Source organism: Mytilus edulis, chromosome 3 (assembly GCF_963676685.1).
Source record: "Mytilus edulis chromosome 3, xbMytEdul2.2, whole genome shotgun sequence".
NCBI lineage: Eukaryota > Metazoa > Mollusca > Bivalvia > Mytilida > Mytilidae > Mytilus > Mytilus edulis.
This window is the reverse complement of record NC_092346.1, coordinates 65,187,206-65,203,679: the sequence shown is the minus strand read 5'-3', so window position 1 is coordinate 65,203,679 and position 16,474 is coordinate 65,187,206. Positions and strand designations below refer to the sequence as shown.

Genomic DNA, 16,474 nt, shown 5'->3' with positions numbered 1-16,474 from the left:
CATATGAGTGTAGACGTCACTTTGGTATCTTTCGACTTATATTCACAGATGTTATCAACTACAAATTGCATTATTGAATATTTGTAGAGGATCAAGTCCTTATAGGAATGTCAATTGTTTGTTAAAAAACGCGTTTCCAAACATTACAAAACTGTTGTCGATTAATGGATCTTCTCAGGAAGTACGAAAAGAAGCTATCTTTATTACTTTAATGTTTCACTGAAATAATCCAATTACTCTATTGTTATTTTCTAGTTAATTTTAACAATTTCTCTCTCTATCTGCTATAATGTTTTCCTTATAGGAAAATGCAATTTAGCTTTGTTTGAAAGATCTTTTTCTTTATCCACCAAAAATGGAAAAAATAGAAAAAATCAACAAACAAAGAGTTGACTAACAATTTCGACAACGTTAACCTTTTTATAGATCATTGTTGCTTTCTTATGTTTCTTTCATCTAACATACATAATATAGTTTCGTGATAATTACCTGACAAAAATAACATGAAAGGGCAACAACTGCAACAAGGATTCAAAAGACAATTTGAGCCATGTGTCATTTTAAAGAACATTTCTTTCTGATCATCTTTGATATTTAAAGCTTCTTTGTATCTATGATAGTTTTAAGATCAAATACAAAAACGGAAATAATGGTCAACAAGTATTCTGGTCATTGTAATGATACGGACAGCAAGAATATCGCAAAATTCTAAGAATTTCTGCCTTGTGAGATTTTCCGTATCCATATCCGGTTTCAAGATGATAGACAAAACTTCAATTTCAACAATTGAACTACTTTTAGTCTATTGGGTGACAGGCAGGATCATGGGACACATTTTAAAATTATATTTTAATTGAATTACGGGGCCAAATAAGATCTATTTTGAAGTTGGCTGTAGAAAACCATACCCATGGATCAATAGATAGACATAATCCTTTTTGTGCTCTTGGGGAAAATACAGAAAAGAATGTGTTCAATTGACATGATGCTGGGTAAATAAAATTTTCCTACTATATTTATTATCTTGGATTGACTCTTGAAAAAGATAATTTGTGGAAGTTTGATAAAAAACATTTGAATAAAAACACATGCAAAAAATTGTTACTACATTAAATCTGGTTCATTCATATACATTTCAGATATATTCATAGCTTGACACATATTTCAATGTATTGTTCTCACATACCGGATTTCCAATATGACATTTCCATCTCAAATTAGATACATGCAAATGTATAAAAATAAAATACAAAAATTATAATCAAACAACAATATTACAATTCTAGAATATATCAAGATCACAACATTTGACATTGCAAAATGCATGTAGTCTTCATGTTAGTTCAAACAAACTCATCTTAACTTAAGAAAAGGGAATAAGCATAAATTTATAAAAAAAAAATATTACAATGAATTTTCAAATTTATTACCAATCAAGACAGTCTCATTAGCCAAACTATTGTAAACAAGGGTATGAAGTATAATAAATGATTTAACCAGAAACATGCACATCTCGTATAATTTTGTTTTTTTCTAATTTCTTAGATATGTATTTGTTTCGAAACAAAAAGAGAAAAAAATGACAAAATTGACGGTATGGTAAATTTGACATTTTTTTTTATAAAACTGTCTTATATTAACATCTGCATATAATTGCATTTATTCATATTGGTTCACTATTCATGATAACAGCCCCCAAATCGGTAAAAATCATCAGAATGGGGTATTTCAAATTGCCGTAGCAAAACAGAAATGCATAGCCATATGATGTTTTTCGTTACCAATTATTTTTGACAGTCTTATAAACCCAACAATCAGGTTCTGAAAACAAGTTTAATTCTAGGACATTTGTAACTCCTCAGAGTAGTACATTCTTAAAGCACAAACAAAAAATTAAACAAAAATGAGTTTATATATAAACATTCTATCTAAAGATTTGATATCTTTACAACTAACAAACTGCACATTTATGTATTTCAACAAACATTGAAAATCGAAATTAAGGTAGATGGGGTGTGTAAATTATAATCCATAGAATCTTTTAATAATTTGCCAAAATGTAGTTCATATCCTGCTTGTTTAAAAACATTCATAAAAAAAATGGGTCACCGGACTTATTTTCACACTACAGGTTGTGCAAAATTGTCAAGATTTTGTATAGATTATGCATGGAAAACCCAATTTTCTGCCATAAAACGCAAACCACACCATAGAATTTCGAAATAAATTATGAGAAGATAGCCCTAATATTATGCTTTCAGATAAGAAAAAGAAAAAATGGGGTCACCGAACTTGTTTTCTTGCTACATGTAAAAATGGGTAAAATCCTAACACATTCTATTGTAAAAGTAACACTATCTGAATTATCTCCCCTTGCATTTGAGTTGCCTCCCCTTATTTGACAAAGTTGGAAAAAAATTAATCAAACAAAAATATTCTTTTTTTTGTAAAATACAATCATAAATATGATCAAACATGGCATTTTCTATATTATAATGAAAATTCTTACACATGAATTCCCTACTACTATAAAAATTTGCACATTTCATCAAAGAATTAGACCTTGTTTTCTAGTATTTCAAAATCCAAGATGGAGGAAGACACCCTATCTACCTTAAGTACCGGCATTCAAGACTTCAACAAAATAGAGCATACCTGCAAGAAAACAAGATAAGATACAAATAGATAAAAAAAAATTATGCGTAATTTATAAGAAGTAGACAGGTATGATATTAAGGGTATCACGTCAACCAATAATGAAACTGCACAACATGGTCAATCAGTTTCTAAGTGTCAAAGACCAACCAAAGATGAGTAAACACACATATATATATATCTGACTATACCGTACACATCAATACACACAAATAATGAAATTTCAGTAGAATTACATTGTATTTACATATTTTAGCACACTATTCAAACAGTAATATCATTAAAAAATTGTGAAATATTCATTCAGTTGAAAACATCATATAAGTTGTTTTTAAATATTGAGAATGTTTAATCTATTATGCACTTTTTAATAACAAATGAAATAAAAACAGAAAACACCTAAACTACTTGTTTTAAATTTGTTTATTATATTGATGTTATAACTTATCTAAATTCATAAACATAACTAATAAAACAAAATATGATCACACTTATGTTTATAAAAAAGAGAATGACATTTTATCTGGAAATGTCATTGAAAATTTACATCAAAATAAATTTTGAATTTAAAAAAAAGATGAACAAAGTAGTGAACGTATATATTTGGAATATATTTAACTTCGAAATCTTGCATTGTCATGAGTTGTTTCCCTTTCTTTAAGCTTCTTCTTCTTCCTGTTCTGCATCATTTTTATCTTTTGATTTCTTAGCATGATCTCTTACGAAAGGATACAGGAACATGAAAAATCCTCCAATAATCATTAATGAAGAATTTATATAATTCAAAAGGGAAAATGACCCTGAAGCTCCTTTGATGGCCCCTGAAAATAAATAAATAAAAGTTACACTGAAATAAAAATACTGAAATTTGTTTAAAAGCAGGTTATTTTTCAAACATTGTCAGCATAAGGACATATCTATGTGATAATAATATATTTCATGATATGAACTTAACACACTATGCTTATTCATAACAACCTGGTTACAGTGTTGAGACAAATATTTTTCTCTCAAATCTTCCCCAAATTAACAAAAAGGCATTTTTTCTTTAAAAATATATATATATACTATTAATGTAAACTTGTATTTCATATCATGATTTCCTTGATAGAGGGTTGCTGCTAAGAAGGAAACTTTAAAACCAGGAGTTCAAAGTGATTAAATTAAATCCTCTATTGGTAAAATTTACGGACGACTTTACGATGATTAACCGTTATGTGATATCCGTTTCGCAGACGACAACGGATATGTTTCAATTGTCGTAACTAAAATCACGTTTTGTATCTTAAACACAGTTTTAGTAAAGCAAGTAAGGATTCTTCATTAAGGGTTTTCTACATTTTGGACAAACAAAGAAGTAATGATGAACATTAGATGAAGATCATCACTAGTTTTACAGCAGATCAAGTTTATACATTATGTTGATAATTAAACTAGACATTGATTTTTTTTTGATTTTTTTAAAAGGAAAGACTAAAACAGTAGGTACCTTTTTTCCGTGAAATTTTAAGCAATATATAGCACTAGCAAAAGAGAAGTAATGCTATGTAATGACATGTAATGCATAAATTAAAATGTTTGCCAAATATAATACATTACATCGCAATTATATATAATACATAAAATATGGACATAACACATTGTATGCATTACTTGGGGAAATGTAATGTATTACATGGCGTTACATTTACAAATTATCCTAACCTAATGTCTGATAGGTTTTGTATATTTTTAATGATTTTATTCCAATGGAGGCAATATGTGCATCACAAAAACCCTAACCTATAAACTTGAATTTACAATTGCTAAATGTATTTTCTTCTTCTATGTCTTCTTTCGTTATAGATTATTGAATTTTATGCAAGTCGGTTCAGGAAGTCAAAAGATTTTATAACATTTAGACATTTTCATTTGCTCGGTACCTCTTGTGTCCAAAAAAAGAGTAGAGGAAAAAAATCTAAAGCATTTTTTGGTATAGGGAAGTTAACTTTTATTTACTCTCTGCATCTATTTATATGTGTCTAAATATATAAACTGTACAAACTTCACTTTTAACCTGTTTTTATTTAATGAAGTCCATTAGGTTTAGCATTCTAATCCCCTTTTTTACCCTTTTAGTAAACATCCCATCATCCTTGTAATTTGGTTATTTTTACCGTACCATATAAAAAGTAAGATATTATATTACCTTCAACAGGTTGTCCAATAGCTGCACCAAGTCCTTGTATAAGTAGAATTACTCCTATTGCTTTGGGCATAATCTCTAGTCCGACCATATCAATCAGTACTATTGAGTTCAGGGCAACGTAGGCACCACCAAAAAATCCATATAGCGTTGTATGGATAGCACACCACCAAAATACTGTAGCAAAGTTAAATATTAATATATTTATACCACAACATATACAGGTGGCGCCAATTATTTTATATCGTTCTATTATTCTAAGATCTCCTACAATTCCAACAACTACTCTTCCAATGAGATCACCTATACCAGCACAAGAAACGAGCCATGCTTTTTCATAGCTTGCAAATCCTTTACTGTCAGCATCTAATGGCATTAGTATGATAAAATTAAAATATCCAAAAAATACTAGAAATGAGAAAATGGTATAAAACACAACCTCCGGCATTTTCAGCACTGAAAAATGAAATATTTTTGGAATAACAATAGCTTTTCCACAGATTTTGATTGTAATACTATTAGACAGTTTCTTTGATTCATCTGCCTGTACGATTTTTGAAAAACTTTCCATTGATCCCATAACTAATGAACCAGTGCTAGTGAAATACTCATTCATATCTTTCTTTACTAGTTTATGCTTTTCACCATTTTCTCCTCCTTGTCTTTCACTTGCATAAAATGTTAGTGGCCGGTATAGGGCACCACAAACAGCTATAGTTAGGTACAAACCCCCTAAGATGAGGTAGGTTCCTGGTAATCCATATGTCTGTAATAAGAACTCCATAAGTGGAGGAATAACAAACGTTCCAACACTAGCACCTGACAATGCAACACCATTAGCGACTGTACGAATTCTTTTGAAATAGCTGCCAATCATTACTACACCATTTCCATAGAAACAGGAATTTCCAATTCCTATAACATATAAAATTATTCAAACAACTAACTGTTTAACTAAATATAGTTATTACTCAGTAATTTGATATGATAAAAAGAGAGACGAAAGATACCAAATTGTTATTCAAACTCATAAGTAGACAAGAAATTCTTTTTTTTCTTTTTTCTACATAAATAAGGCCGTTAGTTTTCTCATTTGAATTGTTTTACATTGTCATTTCGAGTCCTTTTATAGCTGACTATGTGGTATGGGCTTTGCTCATTGTTGAAGTCCGTACGGTGATCTATAGTTGTAAATTTGTGTGTCATTTTGGTCTCTTGTGGAGAGTTGTCTCATTTGCAATTATACAACATCTTCTTTTTTTTATATGATAATACCAAATTCAAAATATCCAACAACAAAAAAAGAAAAAGAAAGAACAACGATGATTAAATAAACACTACACAAAACACTACAAAGAAAACTACAGATAGACATGAAAACAAGATCCCAACCAAAACACAGGGTGTTCTCATGTGCTCCGGAAGATAAGCCGATATGGTTATCATGCGGCACCCGATGTTTCGTTCTTGTAACTATAAACATGGGGATAAATATATTTTGAGGAAAAGAGGACAGGAATGAAGTTATAGTGTTTATAACATATCCGTAGTCATCTGTGAGAAAATAGAGTCCATGACGGTCTACCAACACATAATGGCGTCCGTTAAAGTTTTAACTTCAACTGCATGACATGCAACTCTTAATTGAAATGCTTCTATTAAAGCAGCAACCTTCTGCCAAGGAAAAAATGAAAGTAAATATATACAATGGATATCATATCAGTAGGGATATATTGATATACTTTATATGCAGATGTAGCTGAAATTGAAAGTTAACAATTGGGAAGCTGAAATCCTCTCTTTCATCTGTAAGTTTTGTTCTCAATTGACCCGATTAGTCAAGATACGAGTCAGACATAACATTTTCTGTTGTATCCTTTGTACGATGAAATTGATGCGTTCAAAAATAGTAACCTAACTTTGAATTATTTAGTGAGAGGATATCATTTATAAAGTGAAGTTAAAATTGAGAATGGAAATGGGGAATGTGCCAAAGAGACAACAACCCGACCATAAAGCAAACAACAGCAGAAGGTCATCCAACAGGTCTTCAATGCAACGAGAAATTCTCGCACCCGGAGGCGTCCTTCAGCTGGCCCCTAAACAAATATATACTGGTTCAGTGATAATGAACACCATACTAAACTCCAAATTGTACACAAGAAACTAAAAGTTAAAATGATACAAGACTAACAAGGGCCAGAGATTCCTGACTTGGGACAAGCGCAAAAATGCGGCGGAGTTAAACATGTTTGTGAGATCTCAACCCCCCCTATACCTCTAGCCAATGCAGAAAAGTAAACGCATAACAATACGCACATTGAAATTCAGTTCAACAGAAGTCTGAGGCTGATGTCAGAAGATGTAACCAAAGAAAATAAACAATATGCCAGGTTCTTTTTATTTTTCCTTAAAGCTTCTGTATGAAGTCAGTATCATTTAACAAACAAGAGGTATAAAGTTGATTCCCATCGGAATGTCAATTGCTTGATAGAAAACATGTTCTACATTCGTAACAAATATGTTGTTAATCAAGTATTAAGGCATCTCGATAATGCCAGTTTCAGAGGATGTTTGTTTGACTCGTAGTAATTTTTACCAAAGTTCGATACAAAGTAAATAACAAAGAAAATAATAAAAATATCCGATCTCATAGGGAGAATCAAAGATGAATACTCAAAGCATACTCAAAGACTCCAACAAATCAAACGAATCGATAGCAACTGTGATATTCCTAACTTGGTACAGGTATTTTCTTATGTAGAAAATGATGGATTAAACATATATTTGTGTATCGACGTTACCCATTGTTTTCATAAAAAAGAAGAACCAATTATTTTCGTTTAGAATAGGGAATGGTCGTAATAAGGGTAAAAAAGTCTACTGTTTGAACACTAATGCAAAAGGAAAGGGACTTAGATTGTGTTTGCTTTAACATTTTTTATATGTTTTCACATCTGATTTGCGACGCCCCTAAAGCAGATAGATTCACAATAAATGTGTAGACCGGCTTTGACTGATGATAAAATTGGGGTTAATAATCTAGAAAAAAGGTTCCGTAGAGCACCTGGAAAACATTTTAATATAACGTTGTTTTATAATGACACTTATGTAATTTAGGAATCCAATACAGTAATGGAAGATACAGTTCTTCGTCTTTGGTTGAAAATCCAAAGAAATATAGAACAAACCTATGATTATTCAGGATTTTCTTCTTGGTAAGTATCGTGGTGGTATATGTCGAGTTTGCAAGTTATGATTTTATGTCTAGTTCCTTTATCAAGCAGTTTAAGTAATGTGATTTACATACAAAACATATGTTGCAAGGGGTTTTAGCAGCAGGGAAAACAACACATTTGCTCTCTACTCTTCTCCAATTTTTGACATTTTTACCTATAATTTCTGTTTGTTTTGCTCACACAGTGTTGTCAATATATACTACGAATAACAACTAGCTACAATTTTACAATAAAATTTGCGGAAAAATAATTAGCGAAATATTTTTTTTAGAGCTTTAAAACAAATTCATATATAACTTCGTGGACTGTTTAAAAAAAAGAAATCATTTTCGGATCTTCAAATCTTCAAAAGTTGCGAGCGAACGAAATGATTTTTGCGCGCAAATGTTGCGGCAATGTGTTTAAATGTATTGCAGCGGTTATAGCAACATGTGATACTTACATAAGACTGGAGGAGTCAAAACCGAACAATTGTATTTTTTGATATAGATTTGATTTTCAAATTAAGATTTATCTTACCTGTTCCTATACCATACATCCAAATCAAATACCAAATGCCGATCTTGAAATAACACAAGGAGATGAAGACACATGCAAAGACAGCTCCAAAAATAACAACAGATCTCTCTGTAAAGTGTTGACCAAGAGAAACACAGACTGGTGCAAAAAAAAATAATGATTTTTTTATTTCACATTGTAGTTAGTTTTATGTTACAAGATTTTTTCCCCACAGAGATAAACATGACCGTTGTTCAATATATTTCTACTCCTCTTTTATTTCACGGATGTCAATGAATTCATTGATCAAGATATTTTTTTTCCTCTCATGTATTGCAGATATAATGGTTTTTTTTATTTGTTCTATGAAGTAATAATGATAACCAGTTAATGAACTAGAATAGTTAAGTTTTCGGTAAGTATGAAGTGAATGTGAATCTGAAAATGGTTTTTATCCTTCCTTTTCAAAGAGATTTGTAGAAAGTTGTATTCTTGATATGTGAAGTCACCTGACGTGGTCGCATTTTGCAGAGCGTCACAATGGGAAATTAAGAAGAAATCAAGAAAAAAATATAACGTCGTAATTATGTTTCAACCAATCATTTGCTAAGAACAGATGCTTCAATAGTGATGAGAAATATTTTTCTCACACCACCCAGGAAATGTGAAAATAGCACAAACATAAGAAAAAATAATTTTAAGCATACCACCCAATGTATAAATTCCAGCCATAACTGCATTTCCAAGTGAGGCAATTGTGATATCAACATTAAACTCATCTATAAGTGGATTCATCAATATACCATATGATTTAGCCACACCCAACATGATAAAAATACTGAAAAAATAACCTGAAAAAAATCCCACAAAAACACAAATTAAAACATTAAATTTGAAAAAGTGAAACATATTGTAAAAACATTTCATACAGACAAGAGATACATCTCAGTAAAAAAATAATTTTCTACATGGTACAAGTTTGATAAGCTAATTTTAACCGGTTTGATATCTACGAAAGTTTGTTTAAGTTAAGGACCAAACGTTTAGTGCTTCCATCTTTAATGAATTTTAAAGTTATTGGTGATTTTGCATGAAATATTTAAATTAAGTATAATGGTTAAACTGTTTATAAAAGTAAACTATTAACAAAATGTTTGATTAATGAAAAAAGGATTTCAGGGGATGAGAGGCGAAAGATACCAAAGGGACATTCAAACTCATAACTAGAAATAAACTGACAACGCCATGGATAAAAAGAAAAAAAAACAGACAATCAAACAAACAACAGTACACCAAATACAACTAGACTGAGCAACACGTACTCCACCTAAAACTGAGGATATCCCCTGTGTTCCAGAAATTTAAGCATATCCTGCTACACATGTGGCACCTGTCATGTTGTAACTAATGATTCTTTTAATGATAACTCTCATCAAACTTTGTTCTAAAATTTATCATCTAGTTTATTTTTCAGTTCACATGATTTTGTGCTTCTGCTACATATTTATAACCATTATGAAATAATAGAACTTTCCATCATCTATAAAATTTTTGGCCCCAAAATATAGCAGTTTTACAAAATTGTGATTTAGCTATTTACTTGAAAGTAGACTTGCTTCTGCTACATAAATATGGGCTATTATTGACAATACAATGCACATATATCGGGTACTAGCATCATTTAGTCATGCTAAATTACTGAAATCTTCACAATTTAGTAAATTTTAGACGGTTTCCGTCTTAAATGAAATTGGCTGCATTCGTGTTCATCCATAATATTGAAATGTAAGTTGTATTTGATGATACTACATAACATATGTAAAGGTTGAGGATGAACACGGATGCGGCCACTTTCATTTTTGACAAAAACCATCTGAAAAGTGACGTTTTTGGCATATTTGATAGATTTTTCACATTAAAGCTTGAATTGGAGCGTTTTTAATGACTAAATCAGTTAAAATCTTTCATATAAACTAATTGTATCAATTGAAATAGACACTTAAGTGTTTAAAAAGTGTCCAAAATCTTTCGTTAGATGAACCTGAAATTTGAGACCAAAATCGGCCCTTACCGGATCTACTCCTTTGTTTAAAAGTGAAGCAAAATCTACAATTTGGCAAATATAAAACAATTCTGTCATTTTTTTGTCATATCTATCTTAGACAGAATTTCTGTAAAATCTTACGTTGGGTGTAAATGACCAAAAATAACCGAATACTAAGTAAACAAAGAGGATCGAAAACGACTGTGTCGCTTTAGTCTATGTCCATCTTCAACAATGAACATTCAGTCTTTGCAGCATTTTGAAATTCATTGCAATTATCTCCTTTTGTTGACTGATTCATTTGCATTTAACAACGCTTTTGGTACTATTGTGATGTTTCGTGGTGGTCAGTTTTTATTGGTACTCGAAGCCGGATGGAAAATGCGAAATAATTAATCGAGAAAAAAACTAACAACTTAATTTCTTCCAATTCAATTTATGAAAAACAAATATGACAGACATAAACCAACGACAACCACTGATTAAGGTTATACTGTTGGAAATAATGCATGGATGGAAATTATTTTTTAACAAAATTTTACTCCTTACACCCTTAATGTTGATATCTTTAAAAGCACAGGGTGTTGGTTGAATATGTTGTTAAACTTTTATGCATCTCTATATGACAGAGCATCGAATTCTTAAAAATGTTTATAATTATCTTTTTCTTTACTAACTACAATCATCCAAGCCCATCCTCTATCGTATGGAACACCTATCTGCTCTGCCATAATTGTTACTTTTTTAGAAGGTTACTCATCACCTGCAAAATTAAAAGTATGCATCATAAAAAAAGTAATGATAACATATTTCCTCTTTAAACCGTTAAGATTTTACTAGTTGAATTGTTTTAAAAAAGTAAATGAGTACATTTCATAAAAGGACGTCATTCATTTTTATTCAGATATCGTGATGTAAACACTCTTTATATGAGCTCAGACATATTGCATTGATACATACGTACACATAGTGTGCGAAACAGAAAACCTATGTATCATTTTACTATGTATTTATTGTGATATGTTTTATCGTTCACACAATGTAGAACATAACCAATGTCCAAATGCTACTGTGAAGTGTTGTCTGATCTAGCGTATATACTATTTCAACAATTGTCTGGTTTCCTATAGAAACGAAGTGTGCGCTTCTCCTTACCGACCTCTTCTTATTTTCATATGTATCGGAATTCCTTCAGACACTTTTCAAAAAACAAGAAGATCAAAGAAGCCAGTAATTTAATTTCACATTCATATATATTGATGGTGTTCTTAACATTAACAATCCAAACTTCAATTTTCTGATTGGGTTCAATTAATATATCTCCATAACTAGAAATTAAAGAAACAACAGCAATATACTAACTTCACCTGCATATGGGATATACATTTCCAAACTTATTAGGTGTACAAGAGCTCCTACTCAGACTTTATATAACGTCACTAGTGTTTGAGCAGAAAGTTGATGAACCAGGGGTATGTCAAATAAGGTCTCGTCCATTTTCTAAAAAAAGTTCATCTGAAGGTATCACGACCTGGTTGCTTTATATTCCGTATCAACATCACAAATACTATGCGATTGTCCTGAAGTATAGATTATTGGGTATTGACGTTGTTTATCATCTTAATAACGTGCTATAATATTCTTTTATTTCTTTTTATGAATAATACTTTTACTGTTTAGTTTGTTTTTGGTGATATCCATTTGACGTGACTCTGTACTTTTACTTCCTGTCATTGTGTTATAGTGCTATAATTGTGAATTTGTGTATTCTTGTCTATCATTTTTGCTAATGTGCTTTCTATATACGCATTTTTCTGCTTATTTGTTACATATTTGTTTTCTTTTTATAGTGACAAAAATTAAAACACAATGTTGACCGCCGTACTTCTATTTGTGACATTTTTACCTATTATGTCTTTCTTTTTTGTTCACAAATCGTTGTCAATTCATATAATTTGATGCGACTGTTATACAAGTGAGAGGTTAAGTTTGCTATAAAACCAGATTTAATCCCCATTTTCTACTTAAGGAAATCCCTGTACGAAGTATGGAATATGACAGTTGAAATCCATTCTTTTGATGTGTTTTGGGGCTTTTTTTTTTCATTTGATAAGGGACTTTCCGTTTTTAATTTTCCTCGGAGTTCAGAATTTGGTGATTTTACTCTATACTAAGTCTTTTCTACCTCACTAATAGATTACCGCAGATGTATTTGGCAATACTTTGTGTAATGTTTAGTCCTTTGCTCTTCAAATTAGTACTTTATTTGTCATTTTTGACTCTTTTTGATTAGAGCGTCACCGATGTGTCTTTTGTAGACGAAACGAGCATGTGGCCCAAATACAACATTTTAATCCTGGTATCTATGATGAGTTTATTTACAACCACTGTCGATGCTAATGTTGGTGTAGTTTTTATTCCCAGAGGGCATCAGCAGCCCAATAATCAGCACTTCTGTAGTGACATAAGTTATCATTGATATGGTCATAACTATAAATTAATTGTTTTCAAAACTTTGCATTTATGAAATACTAAGGTTTTCTAGCTCAAGGATTTATTAACTTAGCTGTATTTGGCAAACATGTTTGGAATATTTGTTTCTTTGCTCTTCAACTTTGTACTTTATTTTGCCTTTTTACTTTTTTATATGAGCGTCACTGATGAGTCTTTTGAAGACAAAATGAGCGTCTGGCGCTGATACAAAATTTCTATCCTGGTATCTATGAACAGTCATGAAACTATTCTATCGCTATTTAACGAAATTTTTCTTTGATCTACAGACTGATAATTTCCTTTCTCAGCACAGTAGAGTAATATGAAAAATTATCGCTATCGTCTTCATTGGTAAAATAGCGATTAACAGATTATCATTCGTCATCGTACCGGCTCAAGCGAGAAAATCAATCTCGTTGAGATAACCAACGATAATCTATAAATATGTGTTTGAAATAAATCGATATGATCGAAGGTACATTACTTGAAAAAAAAAACATGATCTACACTCGAGAAAAAAAAATGGACTATTTAACACGACAAAACACGATATCAACCGGACACTATACGTATCGTGTTGTGTAAAAGGCGATACAGTATTACATCATACTTATTTCAATCTTCATACAGAAGAGGAGAAGACAGACACATGGAGAAACTATATAGCTCAAAAAGGTAATCGAAATCCAGTAAAAGTTTTAGATTATGTTACCCTTTACGTTTCTTTTACAGGAAATATACATCTTCAATGGTTCAACTACATAGACAAAGAAAATGAGGAAAGGTAAAATATCATAGATATAGGAAGATGTTGTGTGAGTGCCAATGAGACAACTCTCCATCCAAATAACAATTTAAAAAAGTAAACAATTATAGGTCAATGTACGGCCTTCAACACGGAGCCTTGGCTCACACCGAACATCAAGCTATAAAAGGGCTCCAAAATTACTAGTGTAAAACCATTCAAACGGGAAAACCAATGGTCTAATCTATATAAAATAAATTAAAAAAAACGAGAAACACGTATAAATTACATAAACAAACGACAACTACTGTACATCAGATTCCTGACTTAGGACAGGTGCAAATATTTGCAGCGGGATCCAAACCTTCTCCCTTTTTCTGAAACAATAGCATAACATCACAACATAGAAAAACACACAATAAAACCTACTTTTGTTCCTTCAGGATTACGACAACACTGACATCCATTTATTGTATTGTATTGAAGGCCGAAATCAATACATGCATGTGAATTTACATATTTAACAGATAACAATTTAAATTTATACATTATTTTAATTATATTGATATTCTTTACAAAAAAATAACTGTATATCTATTACAAGTTATTTAAGCCAGTCATCAGATAAATAAGCAAATAAATCAAGACTTCTCAATGCGTACATTTAAAAAAACCACAGCGTTCACCAATAATAATGTGTATAGTCAGTAGCAAATTAACCTGACGATATCGGGATATGGGTATTTAGTCGGATCTTAACACGAACTTGTGATTTGTTTAAAACCGGTTTTAACGAAGAAATGTCGAAATGTTCAGAACTGAATTAAATCTGTTTTTGGGTAAGATGGTGCAAGCATACGATTTTTATTGCGTCTTACACTTTGAGAAGCGAATAATCTTTAGCTACTTTATTTAAATATTGTGTAAAAACATTAGTTATGAGCTATGAAAGGCAAGTGGCTGAAGCGTTTTACTGAGGAAGTTTAAAAAAAATGCAAAGACATATTTTAACAGTGGGTTAGATTTCATTAGTCTTTACTGTCTATAGATTAACAACTTTTGGTTATATTTATAATTTAGAATCATCATTGAAGGTGTAGCGCGATTGCACAGTTAATTAATTATATTGATGTGCCATTTGTATGCAAGAGTGACATTCCGTTGTATTATGTGCCAATTCGAAAAAGTTATGCGAGTATTGTCTCCCTTTAACAGGTTCATTATTTTATAATTAAGTTTAGGTTTCTGATATAAATTTTAAATAGTTACAAAATGTATCAATTCAATATATTTCAGTTTTTGTTATTGGTGTATCAAAAACATTGATGTACGAATATAATTTCATAAATTTGAAACGTTTAAAATGATTACATACCAATATAAAGAACCGTTCATCATTTTTGAAAAAGACTATGATTGAAAATTGTTATTTATCTTCCCTTCATGATAGATTGATTGGGAAATGAACCAAAGTTCTCTGCAGGTAATCACAGAGAGAGACTAGAAAGCAATTTTTAATTGTAGCTTATTTAACGTTAAAACAACTCTCCACTATAAACAAATGTTATTTTATTCAAATATAAGGACCTTGTTAGCTAAATCTACAAATTTTATTAAATATTATGAATTTTTATTACAATAGATTAATATGCTAAATAGTGTATACAGCAAAAATCTCACATAATATAATCATAACTAATAGCATCATGTTACATTCCTTTCTTTTAAATTTGTTTATGTTCTAACAATATTCTGCAATTCCTGTCGAAAAAATCGAAAGTTTTAGACCGGCCACGTACCTATCTGCAGTCTAGACACGTGGTAGCCCGCTATAGGCCGGCCACGTACCTACCCCGTATTGCCTATTGAAAGCTGGCGTGTAATCAATCAATGAACTAATTGGATGTATGATGAGATGATTGAAGCGTTTATTATTATCCTTGATAGCATATTATGTACTTTTCGGCAATAATGTGTATTACATGCTGTAGGTATTCCTATGGAAATGAATTGCAACCATTTCAGAGTAGATTTGTTCTTGTTCTTTTATGAATAACAGTTAAACGCAGTTAACCCCATAGAATGTCAAAGAAGGTAATCTATGTACATCTTATACGTTTAGGTATTTCACATTCATTCTTTTAAGGTAATATTCTTTACAAAGCACAGAAATATTGGCATTCTACTCAAAAGTCAACTAAACAGGCTTAATCTTATTAAGAAGGGATAAAGTTACAAAACTGTTGTCAGATCATTAAAGATGGCGTATTTTAGTATTGATATTGATTCCCTCATAGGGTCTTTGAATCGAAAGTAAACATATCTATTGTAAAACCAGTTGCTGGCATGATACGTGTAATGTTTTTCTCATATACTTTTTTATACATATGATGGCATGATACTTAACCCCTAAGGGGAGGGATTGTGATAAATTTTCATATGATGAAGACTTAATCTCTCAATCAGTTTAATTGAGGTCTGCAGCTGGCATGGGAAAAACTGCTAGTTGTCCTTTGTTAATTTATTTATAATTTTTATTTTGCTTAGTTTCTTCTATTACCCTGTAATCGGACTAAGACTTCCTTTAATCTGAGTTTTACTGTGAGTATTGGTGA

The 16,474-nt window shown here is 31.0% G+C and overlaps 1 protein-coding gene across 1 annotated transcript; it reads right to left on the bottom strand.

The window, feature by feature from the left end:
* Positions 1 to 1,997: 1,997 nt before the first annotated feature.
* LOC139517136 (monocarboxylate transporter 12-like) lies at positions 1,998 to 8,727 on the bottom strand. The gene is made up of 3 exons (XM_071307842.1): positions 8,599 to 8,727; positions 4,844 to 5,755; positions 1,998 to 3,476 (listed from the first exon to the last, which is right to left on the bottom strand). The coding sequence occupies exons 1-3, from the start codon at positions 8,615 to 8,617 to the stop codon at positions 3,313 to 3,315; spliced, it is 1,095 nt and encodes a 364-aa protein (XP_071163943.1). The 5' UTR covers positions 8,618 to 8,727; the 3' UTR covers positions 1,998 to 3,312.
* Between the last annotated feature and the right edge of the window lie 7,747 nt (positions 8,728 to 16,474).

Excerpts from the sequence above, each read along its gene's own strand:
- LOC139517136 (XM_071307842.1), bottom strand. Across the intron at positions 3,477-4,843 it reads TATTGGACAACCTGTTGAAG|GGGCCATCAAAGGAGCTTCA; the intron begins GTAATATAATAT and ends ATTTATTTTCAG.